This window comes from Mobula birostris, chromosome 12 (assembly GCF_030028105.1).
Source record: "Mobula birostris isolate sMobBir1 chromosome 12, sMobBir1.hap1, whole genome shotgun sequence".
Classification (NCBI taxonomy): domain Eukaryota; kingdom Metazoa; phylum Chordata; class Chondrichthyes; order Myliobatiformes; family Myliobatidae; genus Mobula; species Mobula birostris.
The window spans coordinates 24847441-24875299 of record NC_092381.1 but is presented as its reverse complement, the minus strand read 5'-3'; the positions used below and the strand labels follow the sequence as shown (position 1 = coordinate 24875299).

The following is a 27859-nucleotide window of genomic DNA, read 5'->3' as shown; positions in this document are numbered from 1 at the left end:
TTTAGCTTAGTACCAAAGGCAAGAGAGTACTGGGTTCAGCCCTGGCAACACAACAATTTTCAAGTAAATCACATGAACAATCAAATAGCTACAATATTCCTGGTATTCCATCTAGCCTCAAATTCAAAGTAAAAATTGAAATGCCATCAGGTGTAACTTTTGAAACTAAAATTGAAATACCCATAAATAGCAATTCCCAGGAGCATTTTTTTCAATAACTTCATAGTAAATGAGATGAGTTTTTAAACCTGTCTGAACAATTACAAACATCACATGTAGAATTCAATACAGCAAAATTGTAAACCATACGCAATGTATATGGATAATGACCAGCTGTATGCACAGAAATAGTAGAGTGTAAAGTAGATGATCTTCCAAATGAGAAATATCTAGTCAAAGCTAGTGCAGAGTGTGTACAACTGTGTCTAGACATTATTCATAGTTAATTACATTTTAATTTCCAAAATGCTTGCATAGGTGCATGTGCAGTAAATAATACAACTCATTTAAAGTTTATGAAGTCCAGCGCCACCATGCTACTTTCATTCTGTCCCACACTGCACCAAGGGAATCCAGAGCTGGACGCACATCCAAAGCAGTGAACTGGTAAGTTGACTTGTCAACCTCGCCTCCATCATAATAATCAATTATATATCGTACTTCTTTTCCACAACGGTTCACAATCCAATCGTGCCGGTCAAAGGGTAGCTCATACCTAGTAGAAATTTAAAATAAATCAACTATATAAAGAATGTTTGTCATCTTGTAAAACAATATTAATGGTTTACCCATTTAAAACTGTCAGAAGCTTTGAGCTATAGTAGCCTATATACCTGCAATGACATGGAAGTGAGGTCATGAATTGATAACATTTTTCAAAGCATTAACTTTACACATTTTTTTGTTAGTGCCGCTTCATCTTATTTTGTGCTTTCAAATTCATGTAGCTCAGCTTATACAGCCATATGTATATGACTTATAAACATTTTCATATTAAAACTAAAATATTTGCTCCTTCTCCAAAGTACTGACTTCTGCCAACTCACCCACGATATGTCAATCCACTCAGTATTCTTTGATATACTGATCTTTGAACCAGCTAACCTCTGGGTGTCTAGCTCCTAACCTGTTCTGATCTGCTCCCCATTCATTTTGCATTCACCCAAGCAAATTTCTTTATTCTTGTGTATGCCACATATTTTACACTTAGATCCTGGATATTAAATTAGCAGCATGGTAGAATAGTGGTTAGTACAATTACTTTATAGCATCATCGATCATCAAGCAGGGGTCAATTCATGTCGCTGTCCCATAAAGAGATTGTATGCTCCTCCCCATTATCACATGGGTTTACTCCGGGTGCTCTGGTTTCCTCCCACCTTCTACAGACATAGTTAGAATTAATGAGTTGTGGGCACGCTATGTTGGCGCCAGAAAGGTGACAACACTGTGGATTGCCCCCAGTACAATCCTCAGACAACATTGGTCTTTGACGCAAAACTATGTGTTTCACTGTATTTCAATGTTTTGATGCATATTTGATAAAAATAAAGTTAATCCCTCTTACAACTTCCAAGATTCCTCATCTGTTTTTCCAATTACCATCTAAAAATATTTCTTGCTTTGCTACATCTGTCCAGCTAGAATTACCCACATTTGATTCTTTGGAAATGTTTCTTTAGCCATTAAGCCTCAAATCCACCAATGAAAAAATTCATTAACATTTTGATGAACTACTGAGCGTGCAAAATTAGAGGGTGAGAAAATTGCATTTGTGATTAAAAGACCACAAACAAAAAAGGAAGACAATTTAAATAACCACCCTCCATGCCAATGACATCTTCGGATGACCATCTCAAAGAATTTGGGATGCCACAGAAGAATGGCAGATAGTGCAACACTGTAACAGCTCAGGACTTTCCAGAGGTCAGAGTTCAATTCCAGCGCCAGCTGTAAAGAGTTGTATGTTCTCCCCGTGAGCGCATGGGTCCACTGTCCAAAGACATACCAGTTAGGCTCATTGGTTATCGTAAACTGCCCTGTGATTAGTCTAATGTTAAATAGGTGGTTTGCTGGGCAGTGTGATTCATTGGGCCAGAAATGCCTGTTCCGTGCTGTATCTCCAAATAAACAAAATAACAAACTGCAATCGATTTCAACACCTCATATAAACATCAAATAATTGCAAAAAAGGTAACATTAGTTTACTATAAATACTGGACTTTTCAATTATTTGCCCAGAAAACTGTTTTACAGATCACAAGTGCAGGAACCTTGACACCAGATTGCATCTTCTTCTAAATCCTGTTTTTTCACATTGCTCCTTTCAAAAGCCATCTTACACCCCCCCCCCCCCACTTCAGACGAAGTCTATCCACGGAGATTTAGGAAGCAAGGGCGAAGACTGCTGGGGCTCCAAAGATGATCTTTGCATCATCTTTAGCAAGGGACAAGGTTCCGGAAGACTGCAAGTTAGTAAATGTTATTCCCAAATCCAAGAGGGGCAGTAGGGGCATGCCAAAAAACTGATGAGCCTTATGTTAGTAGTCAGGAAACTATTCAGAAAATATTCTTAGGGATAGGATGTATAATCACTTGGAAAGGCATAGATAGAGAGCCAGAAGAGTTTTGTAATGGGAACTTGTAAATGATAAATATATATTTTTTAAGGAAATTGATTAAGCTAAGGCAATGGACGCGATATGTACAGAATTCAGCAAAGCTTTTGAGAAGATCTTGCACAGTAGGCTGGCCCAGAGAATTGGGCCACATGCAGTCCAATCTGTTTGATGGAGTGGATCCAAACTTGGCATGGCTATAAGGCAGAGAGGTTTTTGTTCCTGATTTCAAATCTGTAATCACTGCCCACAAGATCAGTGCTGGGACTATTGCTGTTTGTCAAAGATCAGCTGGAAATTTGGGAGGAGCAGTGGCAAATGGAATTTAATCCAGACAAATGTAATGTAATGCATTTTGGGTCATCTAATACTGGCCAGATGTAAATAGTAAACAGAAGGGATATTAGAAATGTTGATATAGAGAGGAACCTTTGGATGCAAGCTCATTGCTCCCTGAAGATAGCAATACAGGTGGACAAGGTAGTGGTGGTGGTGGTACAGGGCAAGTACTCCCTATCTGAAATGCTTGGGGTCAGGAGTGTGTCAGATTCTTTTGAATTTTGGAATATATAATGAGATAGATTGGGATTGTCATCATTTCTGACTCTGAATTTGAAGTCTTGTACTTAACATTAAAAACTACAACATATAATGAAAACGTAATGTGTGCAGGGTAACAAAAGCAGCACAGCAGCATCAGAATATCCGAATCAGCTGTTCAACAACAAACAACGGCAGGCTTTCAGTCTTCACCTACGATGCCGTGTCTTGATTAAAAGGTTACAGTACACTATGTTTGTACAGTCCGCCCTCCGCATCCGCGGGTTCAACTAACCGCGGATCGAAAATACTGTACAAGTATCCCATATCTGAAAGTAGAGCGTTCCTATGAAACCTTTCGTAAGCCGAACCCAAAAAATAACCTACCAAATAACACATAAAACCTTAAATAACACTAACATGTAGTAAAAGCAGGAATGATATGCTACTAGCAGAACCAACAGTAATATCAGCAGCTTTCAAGATTCTTTCTCTCTGTGTATAAATAGTACGAATGGTGGTCACAGGCAAGTTCAACGCACGCACAATGTCTTTATTTCATTCACCACAATCAAAACGCTTAATTACATCCAGTTTTAGACCAAGCGTAATACCCTTACCAGCTCTCTTAGGCTTTTCTGATACCTTAGGACACATCTTGCTAACGAATGCACAAAATAAATCGAGATAAAGCACTCTCGCTGCTCGGGATGCGTGCCGCCTCTCTAACGGCTTGCTGCAAAACAAATGCTGAACACTATTTTCGCTTTTCATAACACCCTTACGAGCTCTCTTAGGCTTTTATATAAGGGACTTGAGCATCCGCAAATGTTGGTATCCGCGGGGGGTCCCGGAACCAATCCCCCGCGGATACGGAGGGCCGACTGTATTTCACTTTTTTTAAGGATTATGTAAGGTAATAAAAACCAATCAGAATTGTAGACTTGTTCTAGTGTTAAGGGTTTCATCAGCAACCATTTCCACAAAATCATTGGATTTCTCTGCTTTACTTGTTCCATGATCAGCATACTGTTAAGCAGCATATATTCACCCAAATCCTGACGAATCCACGCTTTCAATACATGATCGAGAACTTTATTTTTCACTTTATGCAGTGTTTTTCTATCTGTCATTAACGTCTGTTCATTACATATGTGAGGTCACTTCTCAAAACTGTCAGTGGAGCACGAAGACCTGCCTATTGCCTGGAAACCTTCCTAGCACCCTGTGAAATTTCCCATTTGTGACGCCATATCAGCGCTCAAAAATGTTCGGATTTTGGATAAGTGGTACTCAACCTGCATTTAGTTTTGAAGGGTATAGAGTTCTAGAGTTGAAACGTCGTGTTGCAGCTGTACAAAACATCAAACTACACTTGAAACACTGTGTGCAGTCCTCGTTGCCAGACTGCAACAGCACTAGGAAGCCTGCACATGGGATTCACTGTGATGTTGCCTAGAATGGAGAGCTTGAGCTACAAAGGGTGGATAGGTAGGGACTATTTTCCCTGGACTAAAGGAACCCCAAAAGTGACATTGCAGAGTCTTATAAAACAATGAGGGGCATAGGCAAGGTAGGATAATCACAATTTGTCCCCTCAGCCCTGACCCCATTACAAGAAAATTACATTAGAATAGAAAGGCAGGGAGGAGGGAGGAGAAGATGGTGACATGATGCAGCGCGCGCGGCCGTTCCGAATGATATCGTATACGTGTTAACTAGGGGGCCATGCACAATCCTGATTTGATGGAGACAGCCGTGAGAAGCACGGAGGAACACCTGGACAAACTTCTGAAATGCCCGCTTCGCTGCCACTGCTACTGTGCGATCGAGAGTCTCCAGAGGGGAAGACCCAAATCCTCGGCTTTGCCTATTGCTGTTGCCGGGGTCAAAGTGCTCGGCAAAGATGGCGCTCGGTGCTCGGTATCGGAGAACTGGTCAGAGGCTCGGAGTTTTCGGACAGACTCGGAGTTGGACTGTGGTCAGATGCTTCCAGGATGCTGCATCGGCAAGTTTGCGGCGCTGGAGGTTCACCGTCTGCGTGAGATGATGGGACTTTCAAGAGACTTTGAGACTTTTTACCGTGCCATGGTCTATTCTTTATCAAATTACAGTATTGCTTTGCACTGTCATAACTATATATTATAATTATGTGGTTTTTCTCAGTTTTTCAGTCAGGTTGTCATGTATTTCTGTGATATCATTCTGGAGAAACACTGTATCATTTCTTAATACATGCATTACTAAATGACAATAAAAGAGGACTGTGTGTCCTTATAATCTAAAGGCATCTTAATTGTCATGGAGTAACGAAACTCTGTAATTCTTTCCCTACCAATTTAACGACACTCCTTAAAAGCAGTCCCTTTGACCAATCATATGGTTGCTTATCTCATTTCACGAGACTGGAGACAACCTTTGGTTTATCGACACTCCTGTGGTGTTTTGTGATATTTCTGCTATGATGGTCTGCCAGAGTTCTGCTATCTTACAAAAGCACAAATGGAAGCACTTGTCATGATACACTTTCCACATCAACTACATGTATCTTATCTACAAGGTAACTTCCTCCAATCACCAATCCCTCCCTCAAAAATCAGTTTCTCAAAAACCAAACATTCCACCAAACAAGACATATTAAAGCATGTCATAATGTCTAATCATTGAAAAATAATTTCAATAAACAGTGTGAAACATACCCCATTAAAGAACGAATTCGAGCTCTCGGTGAATATTCTTTAGCTTTCCCTCCAAAGCGAACTAGTGAAGGCCCACAGGGACATTCTCTAGAATAACAAACACAAAAATATATTAGCAGTTTTTAAAATTTGTCATCATAGACAGAATCTATTTGAAAAACTAGCCAGGCCTTTCAGGTTCATAGTTAGGAAGCATTTCTACATGCAAAGTGGTCAATGCTTGGTACTCTAACAGAACGCTTCAATTCCTTATTTTAATTTTGGAGTCGGACATATTTACATTAACCAGAAGGTATAAAAGAAAAGAGGGAGTGCAAAATTAGGTCGCTGATTAAACATAGCAAAACTTCGAGGAGCTAAATAGTCTCTTCTAGTCTCAAATCCATCTCATGAATGAATTTTGTCTAAATACATTAATGACTAAAATTTCACTAATACAAAAACAAATTTGTCAAAACTTTTGTGGAATCCATTCAACTAGACAGTTACTAACAATTATATTCCCCAACCCCACTCTAGTTCACATCTATCCTAGAAAAGAGACAGAAAGTCCTTGTGTGACAAGGCTTTCAACATAGAAGAGAAGATATCCTAGTTGGTAATTTGTTTTTGCACACCCTGCCTAAATAATATTAGCAAATTGGTGGCCACAAAGAAATCTACGCTTTGTGCATTTTCTTCGGGTGCTCTGATTTCCTCCCACAGTCCAAAGATGTACTGGTTAGTGGGTTAATCATCATTGTAAATTGTCCCGTGATTAGGCTAGGGTGTTGCTGGGTAGTGAGGCATGAAAGGCCAGAAGCTCAACAAATTGATAAAAATCTTTCTCACATCCTTACATTGTCGCATCAATGACTGACGGTAAATAACATTTTCAGAAACAAGATGTCTTCTGAGAAGATTAGTGGGCATTTAACCTTCAATAAACCGAAGTTTGATCATTTGAAGGTCAACTCCACTCGAGAAATAAAATAATCCAAATTAAGACAGCATTCACTGTGCCATTCCATTCCACGTGTACTTTTAATAGTTGAACTAACTTGGCATGGAGTGCTTCCCACTTGAGTATTTCATTCCAGGCCTGTTCATTATTCTGATTATGGATCTTAATGATATTTGTCATATCACTGGCTGTAATGTCTTCATTACGCCAACGCCACCTGTAAAACAATTGGGAAATGAAGTACAACCCTGAAATGCAGCACTGTCAGTTTTGTCAATTTTTAACATAATTTTCTTAAAATCAGTCATGCAGCAAGTAACGGACCTCTTGGCTAACCCTGCCCATGCTACCCATTAACTACCTATCTATTCCAATTCTATTTACCAGTACTCAGACCAGTCTTCTATACCCTAGCAATTCATGGGAATATCTAGATCATTTTTCTGAGTCTCAACCTCTATAACTCAGACACCAAACTTCTATAACACAGATGCTAAACTTTGTCTTTTTAATTTATTGCGGAGACTTTTGTAATCCTCCTGTACTCTTTCCCTTTATCCTCACGTTTCCAAACTGTTGAACCGACTATTCAGTTTAAAGATGCACTTTAACCCATCCCATTGACAGTTGCACAGAACTGCACAGCCTACTCCTGTTCCTTTTGGGTTGGGGTTTCTTGTGTGAAGGCAATTAAATAAAGTAAAACCAGGAAGCTTTGTCTTTTTGTGTATATTAAATTTGAACAAAAGTAGATCTGAATTCTAACCAGACTACTGAAATTAAAATCTTCAACCAAAGTGCGCCTTGATGGGTCAGTGTCAATCCTACTCTTTGAACACTTTTCTTATGGGGCTCCACAGAGAAATGAAGGCAGTTTTAAAAATACACGATATTTGTGAATAGAAACCAGAGAGCATCTACGTACCCTTTCCTAAGCATTGCATTCCAAAACATCTGTTCAGAAGGATATACCCAACGCTTATCTGAATTAGATCGAGGAATGGAAGACTCCTCCCTGACGACTGAGAGGGAGAATGGCTGATCTGGTGCAGGCTGCTGGTTAGGCGGTGGCATCTACAAAGCAAAAGTGTTAAGTTTCTCATAGCATTTAAAACATTCTTGATACTAATCAATATTTGAACAAAAGTAAATACAGCTACTTCACAAAAAAAGATCAGATTTCACTTACAATCTTAACAAGAAAAAAATCTAAATTCACTATTGATACTCATTACTTTAATGCTATCTTCATTTGTAATTTAGTTTTCCTCAGACATATACAAGCTCATCTTCTCTAAAGATTAATCAAGAGTAAATCAAATGATCAGTCTCGTGGGGTAAGCATTAGCATGGCAGTTAGCATAACATCATTGCAGTTATGCATTGCAGCAACCCAGATTCAATTCTGCCACTGCCTGTAAGAAGTATGACTGTCTGGGTTTCCTCCAAATGCTCTGTCTTCCTCCCACATTCCAAAGAGCTATAGGTTGGTTACACGTGAAATGGTCACATGGTAGCAATTGGGCAGCACAGGCTCACTGCCTGGAAGAGCCTGTAACCACGCTATCTCTAATGAAGGAGGAGAGAAGAAACAGCACGCTGTGCGTGCGCAGCCCTCCGGTGAAAATGATATCGTATCTGTTAAATAGGGGCCGTGGACAATTTCTGATTTGATGGAGATGGGCGTGAAAGCACAGAGGAACACCTGGAAAAATTTCTGAAGCGCTCATTCGATGCTGTCGTTACTGTGTGGTCACGAATCTTTCGGAGGGTAGGCCTCAAATTCCCCTGCTGTTGGCGACCGAGATGGAGGTCAAATCGCTCGTATAGAGATGGCGCTCAGTACTCGGTGTCGGAGAGCTGATCAGAGCTCGAAGTTTTCAGATGACTCAAGAGTCAGGCCGTGGTCGGGTATTGCAGGGAGAGTTTTTGTTCCTTCTCCCGTCTGCGTGAGATGTGGGACATTTGAGAGACTTTGAACCTTTAATGTGCTCATGGACTTCTTCATCAAGTTATGGTATTGTTGAACTGTTGTAACTATATGTTATAATTATGTGGTTTTGTCAGTTTTTTTTCAGTCTTGGTCTGTCCTGTGTTTTGTGATATCACACCGGAGGAAATATTGTATCATTCCTTAATGCATGCATTACTAAATGACAATAAAAGAGGACTGCATGCCTTCATAATCTAATAAATAAAATAAATATATAATTTGACAGACTGATTGGTGATCAAGAGGCAGGAAAAGAGGTGCTGCATGGTCAGATGGACAATGGCAAAATGTAGCCTGATTGGTATGTGGAGGTTAGGCTAGATAAGTGTTTTAGTTCTTCTTGCTGTTTAAGCTGGTTTTAAACTAAAATCTTAATTGTAGAAATTGTCATCTATCAAATAATATAATGAAAGCAATCATTCGGAAAATGCTTGCCATCTCTGGCACGTACTCAATGGAGTTCAAAAAGATTGGGGACGGCCAGAGGCTCTAAAGACCAGGTTTTGATTGTGCAGCCAAATAGATTCCATTAACAAATAGGACAGAACTAAGGTAAATTTTGATGGAAACATTACAATTTAACAAGGTATTCATTGAATCCTTTTTACAAAAGAATTTAAAGCCAACCTGAGAGCTTCTGTCTAAATGCTTAACTACGGTGGAAAACTTAGTAAGGATAACTGCACAACAAATTGACCGAATTACGATTTCAGGGAATAATATTTGATAGATTAAAATGAACCCATTGTTCTTACCATATTACTGGGATCAATTTGGTCTGTTTCTGTTCTCTCATCCCTTCTCATGGGGCACTCAACGTACTCATATGCTCTGTTTTGATGTGATGGCACTGGGTCGGAGGAAGATATCTTTTCTTCTGAAGTGGCTGCTGCAGTTGCCTGATGCATTGGACAACCTGATTTGATGCATAATGGCAAAAAAAATTATATAAATGAAACAATGCAATTTTATTATAATGACCTCAAAATTCTTCTGTTGCTTTTTTAGAGTACAACGCTAAAATCTTTTGTTCAGTTAAAAGTCATGACAGCTGTGGCAACAAGAACATTAAGTATTAAGCATTCACACAGTAACCTGAGGCTAAGGTGTGCAAAGTACTTGTTCATGTTGAAGACAAATGGTCACATGTAGAATATTCATTCTTTCAAACCTGCCAAGTTATATCACTCAAACTGGATGATCTCTTTCTTAAGACTATACACAAAAGCAAAGATACATCTTACATACAGTGGAGTGCACAGAAAATGCTGGGGGAGCTCAGCAGGCCAGGCAGCATGTATGGAAAAAGAGTACAGTTGACGTTTTGGGCTGAGACTTTTCAGCAGGACTGGAGAAAAAAGGACAAATAGTAGATTTAAAAGGTGGGGGAAGGGAGGGAGAAACACAAGGTGATAGGTGAAACCGGGAGGGGCAGGGCTGAAGTAAAGAGCCGGGAAGTTGATTGGTAAAAGAGATACAGGGTTGGAGGAGGAGAGGGTGGAATTATTGGAATGTTCGAGAAATCAAAGTTCATGCCATCAGGTTGGTGGCTGCTCGGGCAGAATATAAGGTGTTGTTCCTCCAACCTGAGTGTGGTCTCATCGCAACAGTAGAGGAGGTCATGGATTGACATATCAGAATGGGAATGGGAAGTGGAATTAAAACAGGTGGCCACTGGGAGATCCTGCTTCTTCTGGCGGATGGAGCATAGATGTGACATACAATGGAAATACCTTATATTCCGTCTGGGTAGCCTCCAACCTGATGGCATGAACATTGACTTCTCTAACTTCCAGTAATTCCCCCCACTCTCCTTCACCATTCCCCAACCCCCCTCTCCCTCTCACCTTATCTCCTTGCCTACCCATCGCCTCCCTGTCGGGCTCCTCCTCCCCTTTCTTTCTTCCATGGCCTTCTGTCCTCTCCTGTCAGATTCCCCCTTCTCCAGCCCTATTATCTCTCACCAATCAACTGCCCAGTTCCTTAGTTCACCCCTTCCTCCTCCAATCTATCACCTTGTGTTTCTCCCTCCCCTACCCCCACCTTTTAAATCTACTCACCTTTTTTCCTCCAGTCCTGCTGTAGGGTCTCAGACCAAAACTCCGCTGTACTCTTTTCCATAGATGCTGCCTGGCCTGCTGAGTTCCTTCAGTATTTTGTGTGTGTTGCTTAGATTTCCAGCATCTGTAGTTTGTGATTAAATATGGTGGATTCTGGATAATTGGGCCATCATTTAATCAGGGCAGCCGAATATTTGGGACAACTCTTTAAGAACAAAAATTAATTGAGAAAATAACAGGATTTCCTTCATTTATTTGGGACACCAAGCTGCTTAATTGTCGTAGGAGACTGTTGCCGAATAGTTTCTAACTAGCATCAGTCGTGCGCACTCTTGTGGCTGTTAAGACTGCGGTTTCAAGCACTCAAGCTTCGAGATGCCAGAAATGGGCAGGAGTGAAAATGAAACAACTTCACTACTTCAGCAAGTTAGGAAATATGAAGAATTTGAAGGTATCAACAATTCATCTTGAATGTTACAATGAAATTGAAGATTTGGAGGATGCAACAGTTTCTAACTACTGAAGGTCATGCATACTTGTGTGGTCGTTACGCCCTACAGCATGCTAAGAACAAACGGTTTTCAAATGGCATCAGTTGTGTTTGCTGTGTTATGTCATTCATTGGGGCCGACCAATGCCAAATTAAAAAAGCAGTAACTTTTGACACTACTTCATGCAAGAAGGGAATGAAGACAGTCCATTATCTGCACTAGGTGTCTGCGCTGATTTTGTTCACTTACAGTCAACAAAAAGAACACAGTAGTGTACACTGTATGAATTCCTCTATCAATAACTATTGGAAACTAATAAATGGGGGAGATCTTAAATGCATTTTTTGCATCTGTATTTACAGACGGAGATGGACACAGCGTCTACAGAAGTAAGGCAAAACGATGTCAATTTCACTGACTCCATACAAGTTACAGAGGAGGAGGTGTTTGCTGTCTTGAGGCATATTAGGATGGATACATCCCTAGGTTTTCCCTCGGACCTTACAGGAAGCAAGTGCAGAAATTGCTAGGGCCCTAGCGAAGATGCTTAATTCATCCTTAGCGACAGGTGAGGTGCCGGACAATTGGAGGATAGCCAATGTTCTTCCACTGTTTAAGAAAGACTAAAAGTAAACCAGGAAATGATTGGCCAGTGAGCCAGTAGTGGGAAAGCTGTTGGAAGGTATTCTCAGGGACCAGATATATGAGTATTTGAATAGACATGGACTGACTAAGGATAGTCATCACAACTTTGTGCATGGTAAATCATGTTAACTAATCTTATAGAGTTTTTTCAGGAAGTTACCAGGAAAGTTGATGAAGGCAAGGCAGTGGGTGTTGTCTACATTGACTTCAGTAAGGCATTTAACAAGGTCCCACGTGGGAGGCTGGTCAAGAAGGTTCAGTCACTTCTCATTCAAGATAAGGTATTAAATTGGATTAGATGTTTGCTTTGTGGGAGAAGCCAGAGAGTAGTAGTAGATGTTTGCCTCTCTGACTGGAGGTCTGTGACTAGTGCAGTGCTGCAGGGATTGGTGATGGGTTCATTGTTGTTTGTCATCTATATCAACGATCTAGATGAAAATGTGGTTAACTGGATCAGCAAATTTGCAGATGACGCCATGGTTGGAGGTGTAGTTGACACAGGGAAGACTATCATGGCTTGCAGCGGGATCTGAACCAGCCGGAAAAACGGCAGATAATGCAGTCAAGTTTGAGATGTGGCATTTTGGTAGGACCAACCAGTATAGGTCTTACACAATGAACGGTAGGGCACTGAAAAGTGCAGTAAAACAAAGGGTTTTGGGAATACAGGTCCATAATTCATTGAAAGTGATGTTACAGGTTGAAAGGGTCATAAAGTATTGAGTGCAGGAGATGGGTTTTTTTGTTGAAGTTCTGTAAGGCATTGGTGAGGCCTAATATGGAGTACTGTATGCAATTTTGGTCATATACCTATTGGAAAGATGTAAATAAGGTTGAACAAGTACAGAGAAGATTTACAAGGACGGTGCCGGGTGGAGGACTTGAGTTATATGGGAAGATTGAATAGGTTAGGACTTTATTCCTTGAAGCATAGAAGATTGAGAGGAGTTTTGATAGAGGTATTCAAAATTATAACGGGCACAGATAGGGTAAACAGAAGCAAGCTTTTTCCACTGAGCTTAGGTAGGACATGGGTTAAGGGTGAAAGGTGAAAAGTTTAAGGGAGACATGAGGGGAAACTTCTTCAGAGAGCCTTGACAACGTGGAATGATCTGTCAGCACAAGTGGTGTATGTGAGATTGATTTCAATGTTGTATAGGTACATGCTTGGAGGGGTATATAGAGGGCCATGGTGCTGGAGCAGGTCAATGGGATTAGGCATCTTACATGGCTCTGCATAGACTAGAGAGACCAAAGGGTCTGTTTCTGTGCTGTTCTTTTCTATGACGCAAACTAATACACAGCTTTATTCAGTAGTACTGTAGTACAGTGGTCCCCAACCACCAGGCCGCAAGGAAACGATATGATTTGGCAATATGAAACGATATGATTCAGCTGCACCTTTCCTCATTCCTTGTCATGATCACTATTGACTAACAACCCCCCCCCCCCCCCCCCCCGCTGTCGGCCGGTCCACGGTGCAAAAAAGGTTGGGGACCCCTGCTGTAGTATTATTGACAGTGTTCTCATTTGTTCTGTATTTCATTTAAATACAAAATTTGTGACTGAGTTAAACAGTAATTTGGCTTTTTAAACTATTTCCATGAAACTTTGGCCAATTGGGGCAACCACTTAATTGAGTCAAAATCTACAGGTCCTGATGTGTCCCGATTAACCAGAATCCACTATACTTAATAAGATCTAGTATTTAAAATAGTTTAAAGCAAAACACTAATTTCCATAGAAGAAAGTTACTAGTTAACTTCACGTCAAACACCTGAATTCAGTCTATGACATTAAAATGTTTACCTTCCTTCTTGGCCTGATGCATCGGGCATTCTGACAACGTGGACTTTGCCTGTGGTGTAGCTGAAGCTGCTTGCACGTCGTTAGATGTTGCTGAAGTGGATGCTCCCATACTTTTGAGTCAGCAAAGGTCTTCCATAAAAAAAGTGAAGAAAAAACAAATATTCTTATTATTTGCCTGACTGTATTGTGAATGTTTCAAGTATCTGAATGCCAGCATTTGATGAATACTGCAGATGCATTTAATATTAAACCATTTACCATCTGATTGCATTCCGCTATGCTACAACTGAGAGGAAATCAACATAACTAGCAGTGCACGGACAGATTATGCTACCGATAATGTAATCTGGTGCAAAAGTAAATTGCTGAAGGAACTCAGTGAATCAAGCAGTATCTGTGCAGGCAGAAAGACAGTCAATGTTTCAGGTCATGACCATGCATCCGGTCTTAGTGTACGAGAGAGTGAGAGGCAGGACTAGTGAAACAGGGGCTGGCAGGTGAAAGGAGAACAAGGTGAGGAATTGATGGGCAGCTGGAGCCACATGGGGGAGAGGAGAGCAGAAGCTGAAATCTGACATGTAACAATGGTAATAAATGGAACTAGATCCAGAAGGGATCTGTGTAAAACCAGTTGGGGAAAGGGATAGGAGACCAGTGGGTTGTGTATATGGGTAATTACCAGATAAAAACAGGTAGGGAAGGGATGGAAATTCAATAATGGGGAGCTGGATTTTGGTAAAAGGGAGGCAAGGGAAAAAAGCAAGAACTTGGATGAATAAGAAGAAAGGCACACAGAGGCCTGAGAATAGAAAATTCATTTTCCTACCATTTGGTTGCAGCCTACCCAAACAGAATATTAAGAATAGTTTTTCCAGTATGCACTTGGCCTCGTTGTGGCAGTGGAAATGGCATGCAACCAGACACTGAAGATGGCCAGTACGGGCAGAACTCAGGTGCGCTGTAAAACGGTTGCCTCGTCTATTGGTCTTGCCAATGTAGAGGCCACATCAAGAGCACCGAATACAATAGATGAGATTAGAGGAGATGCACGTTAACCTGTACTTGACCTGGAAGAGTCCCTGAATGGCGGTGAGGGATAACGTAAACCACGGAGTCACAGAGGGTCTTCCCTGTCAAAGCAGAAAAGGGTGGGGAGGGGAAAATGTGACTGGTGGTGAGATCCCAATCCTGCTGGCAGAGGATAAAGGATCATTGGATGCATTTCAGATCAATTTTCTTAATTGAGCAAGCTGTTACACAAAATATTTTAAACTTAACAAGTCAATATCAGTTCCTTTTTTTCTTAGGAATATTCCATATCAATTGATTTGCATTCACCTAGTCATAGAGGCCCAGCTTGGGTTTCATCAGAATCACTCCAGACCACATCATAATATTCAGAATCAGATTCAGGAACAGAACAGATTTAGATTTATTATCACTGAACTGTATGACGTGAAATTTGTTGTTCTGTAGCAACAGTACAAACCAAGACATAAAACTACAAAAAAAATTGTAAAAGAATAATGACATAGTGTCCAAACATGGACTAAACAGCTGAATTCTGAAGGTGACACCAAGGCAGAATTTGACCAATGTACTATCGTGATGTCTTGGGAAAGCTTGAAGTCAGTGGACATCAAAATCCTCCAGTGGCTGAAATCACAAAGGAAGACGAGACTGTACAAGCTGGTATCTGAATCAACAAATATGCTGGAGGTACACAGCAGGTCGAAGAGCATCCACGGAGTGAAAGGAATTGTCAGCATTTCAGGTCAAAACCCTGCATTACTCATGTTGCAGGGATTCAACCTGAAACGCTGGCAAAATATTTCCTCAACATCCTCCCCAAGCCCCACAAGACTGTTTGGGTCCCTTATCTAAGAAAGAATGTGATGCGACATTTCACTTGCAAGTCCGTTGGGGTCATCTGTTGGACCTGGTGCTCCCTGTGTGGCTTCTTGACAATCGGTGAGACCCGACGTAGATCGGGAGACCACTTCGCTGAGCACCTACACTCCATCCGCCAGAAAATCAGGGTCTCCCAGTGGCCACCCATTTTAATTCCACTCCACATGCCCATTCCGACATGTCCATCCAAGGCCTCCTCTACTGTCACGATGAGGCTTCGCTCAGGTTGGAGGAACAATATCTTATATTCCGTCTGGGTAGCCTTCAACCTGATGGCATGAACATCGACTTCTCGAACTTCTGGTGTTGCCCCCCACCATTCCCCATCCCCTTTCTCACCTCATCTCCTTGCCTGCCCATCACCTCCCTCTGGTGATCCTCCCCCCCTTTTCTTTCTTCCATAACCTTCTGTCCTCTACTATTAGATTCTCCCTTCTCCAGCCCTGTATCTCTTTCACCAATCAACTTCCAGCTCTTTACTTCACCCCTCCCAGTTTCACGTTTCACCTCATGTTTCTTCCCCCCCCCCCAACCTTCTAACTCTGACTTCTCATCTGTCTTTTCTCCAGTCCTGAAGGTCTCAGCCAGAAACATCGACTGTACTCTTTTCCATAGATGCTGCCTGGACTGCTGAGTTCCTCCAGCATTTTGCGTGTGTTGCTGGCATTAGAGAGGGTTCATTGGGGTTTCAGGAGAATGATTTCGGGAATGAAGGGTTAATGTATGAATGTTTGACGACTCTGAGCCCGTACTTGCTGTTGTTTAGAAGAATGGCGGAGGGGATTTCACTGAAATCTATCAAACATTAAAAGGCCTAAACAGAGGGCATGTGAAGTGAATGTTTCTTACACTGGGCGACTCTAGGACGACAGGGCACAGCCTCATTATAGAGGGAACAGAGATGAGGATTTTTTATTTATCCAGAGGGTGGTGAATCTGTGGTTCACTGCCACGGACAGCTGTGGCGGCCAAGTCATTGGGTATAATTAAAGCAGCGTCTGATAGGCTCCTCGTTAGTCATGGTTATGGGAAGAAGGCAGGAGAACGAGGTTGAGAGGGATGATAGATCAGCCATAATGTGATGGCGAAGCAGATTCAATGGGCCGAGTGGCCTAATTCTGCTTGTGATGAACCTTCTCCAGCCCTAACTCCTGTTTCAGCAACTCCGTCCCCCTCACATCAATTAACCGGCCCCTGACTCCGGACACCATTCCTCCCTCCACCGGATCCCTACCTGCCTCTCACCTCCACACACTCCGGGCCGCCACTGACTGTCTTCAAGGTGAACGCAGGCGTCGCTCCCACAACACCCCGCGCCCGCTGCACCAATAGACCGCTTTCCAGGCTGCGTCACTTCCTCCTATTGTTCCTGGTCGCTCCTCGCTCCGAGTTGAAGTGTTGTTTAACCCGCAGTTTCCGAGTTCGAGTCGCTAGGTTCTCAATTGACATCTGGCAAATGCGACAGTGAGTTGCACAGCTCCTGCATGCCTTTAAAAAGTTGGTGGCGAGCCGTACTCTCAGCTCCTGTAGTAAAGCACATCTAATATCCTTCTTCTTATGCTATGTCCCGCAGTCCCTGATAAGCTTTCTTCACATTTCCTTGGACTGCGAGTTACTTAAATAATTTTGCTCACAACCAGCAATGAAGTTGTACTGTGCAGTAGGAAATATAATTGTACAGAACCACTGAGACATATAAGGAAGATCATAGACCCAATACAACTCAACACAGTATTCCGCAAGAGCAAACATATCTGGAAAAGGAAACACGAGGAATTCTGCAGATGCTGGAAATTCAAGCAACACAAATCAAAGTAAACGCAGCAGGCCAGGCAGCATCTCTAGGAAGAGGTACAGTCGACGTTTCGGGCCGAGACCAGTCCTTGTGCAGGATTCCCTAAAGGATAATTTGCAGGCTGAGTCTGTGGTGAGGATAGCAAATGTAATGTCATCATTCATTTCAAGAAGACTAGAATATAAAAACAAGGACGTAATGTTGAAACTTTATAAAGCACTGCTGAGACCTCACGGAGTATTTTGAACCGGGTTAGGCCTCTGTTTTTAGAAAGAATGTGCGGAAACTGCAGCGGGTTCAAAGGAGGTTCGCAAAAATGATTCCAGGATTGAATGGTTTGTTGTATGAAGAGCTTTAAGATGCTGGAAAAGATTTGTAGCTCGGTTTGTTGTTGAGTGGCTCGCCGAGCTGGCTTGTTAGCTTGCAGACGTTTCGTTACCCAGCTAGGCAACATCATCTGTACAAATTCAAATGAAATGTTGATCTTCTTCTTCTTCTTTTTCTTCTTCTATTTCCAGCTGTTTAGACGCAACTAGGCGTGTTACAGCCCTCCGCAGGATGTATAATTAATTATAGAACTTCAAGGAACTCAAATTCTCGAATACAACCTAGTCTCACGTATAAACTGAATAATACTCTTCAATCAGATGTTGATTCTCTTGATTGCCAAACAAAAATTTAATAGAAAACCAAAATAAATTTAAGCCAGACAGCCTCTTGAACAACATGCTTCTTTCAATTTTGTATCGATTACAGCTCAGCAAAACATGCTGGACTGTCTCTGGACTACCAGAGTCACATAATCCAGTAGGATGTTTTCCTATTATCTTTAAATAATAGTTTAGTAGCCCACAATGCCCCAACCTGAGTCTTGTAAATTTCACCATATCTCTATGACTTAAAAGGTAACAGTCTGAGACCTTTTTAACTAGTGGGTGACTAGAAAAATAATGCCTGCTCTTTAATTCAATTTTCCAATTCTCCTGCCACTTCTTCGCGATACCTTTTTTAATCCTACTTCTCAATTCTGCTCTGCCTAGGGGAACTCTAATTTCTACTTGCCTGCTCTGTAAGGAAGACTTTGCAATGCCATCCACAATTTCATTTCCCTTCACCCCAGCATGCCCTGGTATCCATGAAAATCTATCTTCCCTACTCTAAACAACACTAAGAGAATCTCAATAACATGTTGGTGATCTACTTCGCTCGTCTATTATGTGTTCAGTGATTAGTCCGTTTGTGTGTGTGGGGGGAGGGGGTAGTATGCCTGCCGTTCGTTAAGAACTAATCGTGGATTGCATAATCGGTAACCAATAGAAATGGCGCGCGCATGCGCGCGCCCTTCGGCAAATCTAGTCCGTGCCAAGCCGTTTAAACTGCCAGCTCTCATCGAGCTCCACCAGGACCATAGCTCTCCATATTCCTACCATCCATATGCCAAACCTCCTTTCCAGATATTTTTAATCTCTCCCCCACCCGCTGTAGAATGTCCTCCTGCTTCAAATTATCCACCATTGTCCCTGCACCAAAAAAGACCATGGTAGCATGCCTGAACGACTGGCGTCCTGTCGCACTCTCCTCAATAATAAGCAAATGCTTTGAGAGGCTGGTCAAGGACTACATCTGCAGCTTGCTACCACCCACACTGGTCCCCTACAATTCACCTACCGACACAACCGATCGATAGACAACGCAATAGCCACTGCTCTACACACCGTCCTTACACATCTAAAGAAGGATGCTTCTGTGAGAATGCTGTTCTTGGACTACAGTTCAGCATTCAACACCATAATTCCATCCAGGCTCGACAGGAAGCTCAGAGACCTCGGCCTTGACCCTGCCTTTTGCAGCTGGATCCTGGACTTCCTGTCAGATCGCCAGCAGGTTGTAAGAGTGGGCTTCCTCACTTCCACTCCTCTGTCTCTCAACACAGGAGCCCCTCAGGGCTGTGTACTAAATCCCCTCCTTTACTCCCTGTATACCTAAGACTGTGTCGCCACCCACAGCTCTAATTTGCTAATTAAATGTGCCGACGACACTACGTTGATTGCCTAATCTCATACAATAACGAGGTGGCCTACAGGGAGACATCATCTCTCTGACACAGTGGTGTCAAGAAAACAACCTCTCCCTCAATGTCGCAAAAACAAAGGAGCTCGTTGTGGATTACAGGAGGAATGAAGACGGGCTAATCCCCACTGACATTGATGGATCTGGGGTTGAGAGGGTAAACAGCCTTAAATTCCTCGGCATCACTTCACAGAGGATCTCACCACGTGGTCTGTACATACCGGCTGGGTGGTGAGAAAAGCACAACAGCGCCTCTTTCACCTCAGACGGTTGAGGAAATTTGCTATGGGCCCCCAAATCCTAAGAACTTTCTACAGGGACACAATTGAGAGCATCCTAACTGGCTGCATCACTGCCTGGTATGGGAACTGTACCTCCCTCAATCACAGGATTCTGCAGAGAGTGGTGCGGACAGCCCAGCGCATCTGTAGTTGTGAACTTCCCACGATTCAGGACATTTACAAAGCCAGGAGTGAAAAAAGGGCCCGAAGGATCATTGGGGACCCGAGTCACCGCAACCACAATTTATTTCAGCTGCCACCATCCGGGCAGCATAAAAGCCAGGACCAACAGTTTCTGGGACAGCTTCTTCCACCAGGCCATCAGACAGATTAACCCACGCTGATCTGAGTGTATTTCAATGTTACATTGACTATTCCATTTACTATAAGTGATTATAAATTACTATGATTGCACATTTAGACGGAGACGTAACGTAAAGATTTTTACTCCCCATGTATGTGAAGGATGTAAGAAATAAAGTCAATTCAATTCAAAATGTTGAAATCAAGCTCGCATGCACCACTCGCGTTGGCAGCTCGCTCCACACTCTCATGACCCTCTGAGTGAAGAAGTTTCATCTTATGTTCCCCTTAAACTTTTCTCCTTTCACCCTTAATACGACCTTAGTCCCACCCAACCCCAGTGGAAAATAAGCCTGCTTGCATTTACCCTATCGATACCCCTCATAATTTTGCGTACCTCTATCAAATCTTCCCTAAATATTCTAGGTTCCAAGGAATAAAAACCTAACCTATTCAATCTGTCTATATAACCCAGTTTCTCCAGACCCAGCAGCATTCTTGTAAAATTTCTCTCCGCTCTTTCAACCTTATTTACATCTTTCCCGTAGGTAGGTGACCAAAACTGCACACAATGTTCAGCAATGCCTTATACAACTTCAACATAACACTCCAGCTCCTGTATTAAATATTTTGATACTGTATATGAAAGCCAATGTGCCAAAAGCTTTCTTTAGGACCCTATCAACCAGTGACGCCACGTTCAATTATGTACCTGTATTCCCAGATCCCTTTGTTCTACCGCACTCTCACCACCCTACCATTCACCTTAGTTGGTCCTATCGAAGTGCAACACCTCGTATTTGTCTGTATTAAATTCCATCTGCCATATTTCCAGCCGATCCAGATCTCGCTGCAAACCATGATAATATTCCTTGCTGTGCACTGCACCCCCACCTTGGTGACATCCGTAAACTTGGTGATCCAATTAACCCCATTTATATAGATGACAAACAACAAGCCTAGCGCAGATCCCTCCACAGTGCACTAGTCAAAGGCCTCCAGAGAGGCGACCATCCATTACCACTCTCTGGTTTCTCCCACGAAGCCAATGTCTAATCCAATTTACCACCAGATCTCGAATGTCGAGCGACTGAACCTTCAGGACCAACCTCTCATACGGGACCTTGACAAATGCCTTGCTAAAGTCAATGTTGCCTTGCCTTCATCCACTTTCCCGGTAACTTCCTTCTATTCGTGCAGCTCCCAAATTCCAAGTCATTATTTTTGCTACGTGAAACAGTTTTTCCTCATGTCCTTGGTTATTTGAAATCTATGTTCATTACCAATCCTGAATTTATAGGAATAATTTTCCTTAATACCCTTTGCTTAGACCTTTTGTAATTTATTTTTTTAATCAAATTTCAGAACAATCTCATACTCAACAGTCTGTCCGTAACTGAAATCCCTCATTTCAAGCTCGTTTCATTGAAACTTTTCTGCATCTTATTTTGGTTTTCTACATCTATTCTTAAAATAGTGGCCAAATGTAGGTTCAACATTCCAATGCAGCTGTACCCATGTTTCATAATGGTTCAATATTTTCCCATTTATAAAGTCTGTGATCTCTAGTGCTGTTTTGAAACACTTTCTCCACTCGTTATACAGACATGTAATCTCTGAGAACAAATACTTCTTATGCTTCATTGTCCCTAACCCTTGTTTAGAATTTAATGCTAAGTTTGTCAGGACGACCGCATATCACATAAACCAGACAGAAAACTGCCCCCATCATGAAACCATTAACTGCCCCATATCTCAGCATTTTGCACATATAATCTTGTTCTCTCCTGCTATTCAGTCAGACACACCCATCACGAAGTCTACAACCACTTTCTTTTAGGCACCTGTACTGGTTGCATTAAGACCTAGTACAGCAATTCGTACGTGAGAAACTTTATTGTGAAAGCAGCCCAATACATCTCGAGCACATTGCTCCCCACTGCTGGGAGTATCCACATGAGGTGTTGTCTTAAGAAGGCAACATCTACCAAAGATTCCCACCTTTACAACCATGCCATCTTCATATAGCTACAGCAGCAGATTCAACTACTCAGGTCTTGAACCAAACTGCACAACCCTAATCAGTGTCTCAGACCAGCAACACTACACTTTGCACCACAATGGAACTGAACTTTTCTTTTGGAAATAGTGTTCTTTCTGGTTTTGTGTTATTTGTGGTAAAAGTGTTTATAATTCATATTCAATTTATATTTTTCTACATATGTTGTATACCTGATGGTATGACACTATGTTATACTGACAAGTTTTTCTTTCAGTGTTATATCCACAAGTCCATACATGTAGAGTTCTTCTGAAATGTCAAGCTGGAATTGATGCTTTTATTCAGAAAACCAATAACCAGAGCATATGCTTTATTTTGATTTTATAATAGGATCTTTCAGTGAATCATTCATATCAAACAAAGGCTGGATCAAAATGAGAAAAACATTAATCAGAAATTTAAAAATTGCTAAAACAATAAACTACTACATAAAATGCTTTCAGTATCATCTGAGGTATGATTTTCAGAAGGTTAAGTTTTCAACAGCACAATACATACAAAAATATATGTAAATAATATTTACATATGATAAGGTGAACTGAATTTACTGATTCTTAAGTCATGCTAACCTGCAATTCATAATATGAAATCTTTAATCATTCAAAAAGACATGTCACAAAATAAAGGCATGTGCCCAATTATCCCAGCTTGTCATAGTGGTTCATGGAATTCAAATCAACACTTTTCCTTTCTTCTTTCCATCAAATATTTCTCCTTGGAGGATCTATTCAATTATTCTGAAAATTATTACAGAATCTGTACTCACCACCTTGTTAGGCAGATCATGACAAATTGCCTTCATTTTTAAGGCTTTAATCACCACTGGAATCAGTTAATCCATACTCATCAAAACCTTCCTATAAAAACTTGCTAACATTTTGCATAGATTTTAAATAGAAAACAAATCACACTGTGCTAATATTCAGCAATTTCACTATATTGAACATATATTTAATAAAACAGTTTATTGATATTGCCTCACTATATTAGCTTGTATTAGAAATGTAAGTGATATTCAGGACTAATCATCATTTGAACAAATCATGCTTCAAAATAATTTACAAGAATATCACTCTCTGCTTCATTAACAAAATGTATGGATAAAGCAGGCAAAGAGGAAATATAACTATAATAATCCTTTCAAGATTTCTCCTTTAGAATAAATAGTTCTTTGAATTTTGGAATAATTATGCTATAAATATATATATATTTGTTTAATATAAAAAGAACTATCTTTATCAGCTGCTGCCTCTTGCTTGGGTAACTGCACAGATATGATAGTACCCCAACTTGTAATAAAGGTATCAGATTCACATGTGGATGTTGGACAGCAAAGTTTCAACCAGCTACTGAATCAGTGAGAATATCACAATAATATACCAGACATTCAAACTGTCATACTTTTAAAGAAAAGGCAACAATAAGAACTGGGAACCCTTGTCAGTTTTCTCCTTATGCAGTCTTTGGGAGCTTAAATGTCACATTCATCTGAGATTAATAAATTCACAGAACAGAAATCAAACTGGGAACAAATTTGTCCAAATGACTAGGCACTACAGTTTTTCTTATGTTCCAAGGTGAGTTTTGATCTGCTCAAAAGTTCGATGAGACTTCAAATGAAAAAGTAAACATTTTGCAATGTTATATATAAAAGACTAAATTCTATCCTTAAATCACCATCACCAAGACTAATATAAAACAACTGAAATAACAAAGTGTGGTGGAAAATCAAAACAATTTTAAAACCTCAATTTTTATGATTCTCAACTTTTTACATAATAAAAATATTAAATATGCATATATCTATACCTCAAAAGGGTGGCTGAAATAAACACAAGCTATTTATTTTGGTGTACAAGAATTCCCTGAAAACTTGGTATATAAACATGCTATATTAGTTTCTTCATACAGAGCCTACAAAACTAAGTATTGAACTACAGAATTAAAATTTTAAATGATCATATTTACAACAAATTAGTTAGGCCACACTTTATCAAAAATGAAGACTGCTGAATCACACAACTTCAACATTGGCTGGCTGGGTAATACAGATGTGGAACAATAGCTTTAAAATGCAACAGATAAACTGTACCCTCAGACTGGTGAGGCGTTCTTTAACTTTGCAATATACAATCAAATTCCAATACAAGCTTATAGTTCTTTCATATAAATTGTGACTCTTTTGTATTCCTTGATTTACCAGAAGAGAAAAGGTAGTATTGCTATTGATGAAAGGAATGTAAAACAATACTCTAGTAATAATAAACAAGGTAGGTCACCTCTCCAACTAGCATATATGATATGGTGAAAAATGATCTTAAAAATCAGATATACAATGACACAGGCAATAACTTGATGTGTAGGAAAAATATACAAAATAAATTAAGGTTTGATAAACTAAAATAAATCTTTTTAAAAGTTTAATGATGCACGTCTCTGCAGTTTGTTTAACATATCATGACAGTGCTAAAGAAAACTTGGTGCATCTGAACAGTAGACTGATAATGGATCTAACAAGTGTGTTTTAGCATAACTTAAGAGAACTATGTGATGAGCAACTACCCTGTACCATTCTGATTCTAGTTAGTTTTCAGGTGTATCATGTGACCTTACTGAGTAGGGAAATATAATATACATATATTTAAATATAAAAATAAAAAAGTGGCCATTACCTATCTGATTTCACTTAGGATAAATGCATTCTTAGCTGCCCATTGAGGTTCAGTGTACTCATTCTTTTTTATCCTGGTGAATGTGAAAATAATGTGGCAAAGAGAGATACAGGAAACAGGCCCCTTGTCCCACTGAGAACACACCAATCATCAAGCTCCCTTCTTACCAGCATTCATTTTACTCTCCCCACATTCTGCCGGTCACCTCCACTCAAGGGACCATTTCTAGTGATCAATTAACCGACCAACCCAAACACGAGGAAATCTGCAGGTGCTGGAATTTCAAGCAACACACATAAAAGTTGCTGGTGAACGTAGCAGGCCAGGCAGCATCTCTAGGAAGAGGAAGACGACCCTTCGTCTCAGCCCAGTACATCGACTGCACCTCTTCCTAGAGATGCTGCCTGGCCTGCTGCGTTCACCAGCAACTTTTACGTGTGTTGCTTAACCAACCAACCCACATATTTTTGGAGGAAACCCACATATGGACAGCATCAGAGACCAGGATTTCACCCGGGTCACTAGAGTTGAGCAGCAGCTTCACTACCTGTTACTGTGCAATCAAAACTAAGTTCACTGTCATTTATCTTACTTCCCTCACAGAATCCCTGTAAAAATGTTTTATAGTGCAGGCGACCTGGAGTCAATTCCTGCCACTGCCTTTAAGGAGTTTGTACGTTCTCCCCGTGACCGCATGGGGTTCCTCCAGGTGCCCTGGTTTCCTCCCACAGTCAAATGACGTACTGATTGGCAGGTAAAGTGTCCCTTGAGTAGGCTCAGATTAAAATCTGGGGATTGCAGGATGGTGTGACTCAAAGGGCCAGAAGTGGTTATTCCCACCTGAATTTCAATAAGTTAAAAAAAATAATAATTGTTCATGAAACAAAGTACAAAAGGGTGTTGCTTGGCATAACTGTTTACAAATTAGGATTTTTGGCATCAGCTGTTCACCTTCATGCTTATGTTAACTAATAATGCAAACATGACTCTACCATGTGTAGAGTTCATAAACATACAGCTTCAAATTAGCCTCCACAGTGGAGAAGAATCGAAGTGGAGCAAATCTTTGTATCAATCCTGTATTGCAAACATAGAAATGCCAATATGTGTAGGGCATTGAGGTCATGATTTAGGAGCTTTTGTCAGTATTAAAATGTGAGATTGACAGGCTTAATAACAAGTCCTAGCAGACTCTGGATTAGATGTTATTGCTACATTCAAGGCACACTTAATATAGCCTCAACTATCGCACATGTAAACAAAGGTTTTAATGTCTATGTGTTGTTCTTAAAAGAAACCAAATTTAATATGTTAAAATCTACAATTCTTGCCTAAATGTATATTCAACCAAAATAACACTCTAAACAAGAAACAAATGGTACTGCAGTACCAGTAAATACTTTGCAAAACTAATTTTTAAAATTATGTATTTGTGGTTATAACTTTTATGAATATGTAGAACTAACAGCTTTGAGGTTCAACATGTAAATATTTGTGTGTGTTATAGTATATATTATAATGCACAGTTATTAATTACTCCTAAAATAACCAACAATCTTGTGCACAATGTTCCGATCACCAGCAGATCAACTTTGACTTCTCATGATAAAACTTCCTGAAATTAGACAGTGAAATGCAGATTTAAAAATATTAAACAGTTTCATTCCTGCATGTATATAGACAAATTTGATCCTCCCAGCCTGCAGGGAGTAAATTCCCCAAGAATGGGGAAAGCATCTTGTGACTTTCTTTTCTAGACTGAAGGCACAATGTAAATGCAAGTCATTCTTTAGCAGGTTTCCAGAGATGAAGAGTGTTGTTGGAGGTGGTTGGTTTGAGTATCCTCAAGGCTGTCATTTGCAAGTTTCAAAAAAAAATTGTAACTTGGCAAGAAAAGATTCCAATAAGGGCATACAATTGGCTAATAACATTCCGAGCATCACAAAGCTTTCCAAAATAAACAGTGCAAACCTAAAAGCGTGCCTTTACACAGATCTCGCAGAGTAGGATGTAACTTGGATGTAGCTCAAATGCCTCCATTTACTCTTTGGTTCAAAAGAAAAATGATCAATCATTCAGTGAATATGCAGTTTGCTTACGTAACCTCTGGATGGTCATTAATGTTATGAGCTTAAGTTCTAAGATGCAATGGACACCTGTATTGCTGTACATTACTTTGAAACAGTACATTTTTGGCTATGTGTACAGAATCCCAACTGCAAGTACCTTATATAAAAAAAATGAAGATGACACAGTTAAAAGGGAGTCTCTATCGCTGTTTTCCATTTTCTTGGATATCTGCTTTATCCTTCCTGCAGGCAAGCAAAACTTTGTGGCATCCTTTTCCAATTTTATACATCCACATTACATTCATAACATCTAAGCCAATACTAGAAATGATCCAAGAAAGTTGTGCTTTTAGTCCAAGTTTGTCAAAGGCCTCTGTTCCGAATGCGGAAATCATTTTGTTATAGTAGGGGGGCATAACAGCAATTCTCACCAGGAAGAATATCACTGCCATCAGAAGCCCATTAATAATATTTGGTTTGGACGTTTTTGGGTAACATAATGCTTCAAAAAACCACCTGAAAAGCAAACACAATAATAAGAAACACTTTGAATTTAACATACAATGAAAATACAATTTATGATTTTGCACCATCATCATCATGGGGAAATTCCACCGTAAACTTACAAATTGACAGCATATTCGACGACCAAATGTAACTGTGGTCCAGATCACATGTTTACGTCACACTCTCTCTTCCCAATTGCAATAGTTAGAAGTTCATTAAAGGGGCAATATTCATGCAAAACTGAGTATACAATCAGTGGCCACTTTATTAGGTATATTTAATGCGAATATCTAATCAGCTAATCATGAGATAGTAACTCAATGCATAAAAACATGCAGACATGGTCAAGAGGTTCAGTTGTTGTTCAGGTCAAACACCAGAACAGGGAAGA

The 27859-nt window shown here is 40.5% G+C and overlaps 2 protein-coding genes across 7 annotated transcripts in view; both read right to left on the bottom strand.

Annotated features, from left to right (window-relative positions):
• Window positions 1-432: 432 nt before the first annotated feature.
• On the bottom strand, window positions 433-17030 carry hccsb (holocytochrome c synthase b). 3 transcript variants are annotated; one of them, XM_072273501.1, is made up of 7 exons: window positions 16944-17030; window positions 13799-13927; window positions 9549-9709; window positions 7726-7874; window positions 6898-7017; window positions 5858-5944; window positions 433-715 (listed from the first exon to the last, which is right to left on the bottom strand). In XM_072273501.1, the coding sequence occupies exons 2-7, from the start codon at window positions 13905-13907 to the stop codon at window positions 514-516; spliced, it is 828 nt and encodes a 275-aa protein (XP_072129602.1). In that variant the 5' UTR covers window positions 13908-13927; window positions 16944-17030; the 3' UTR covers window positions 433-513. The 3 variants fall into 3 exon arrangements, with proteins under 3 accessions (XP_072129602.1, XP_072129603.1, XP_072129604.1); XM_072273502.1 differs by having other exon boundaries at window positions 16955-17029; XM_072273503.1 differs by lacking the exon at window positions 16944-17030 and adding an exon at window positions 15137-15161.
• Window positions 17031-25331: 8301 nt separating this feature from the next.
• Window positions 25332-27859, bottom strand: part of tlcd4a (TLC domain containing 4a) — a 38967-nt gene continuing 36439 nt past the window's right edge. For all 4 annotated transcript variants that reach the window (XM_072273499.1, XM_072273500.1, XM_072273498.1 and 1 more), the window contains one exon: window positions 25332-27477. In XM_072273499.1, the coding sequence (XP_072129600.1) occupies window positions 27162-27477 (316 nt within the window). In that variant the 3' untranslated portion in view covers window positions 25332-27161. The remainder of the gene's footprint in view (window positions 27478-27859) is intronic.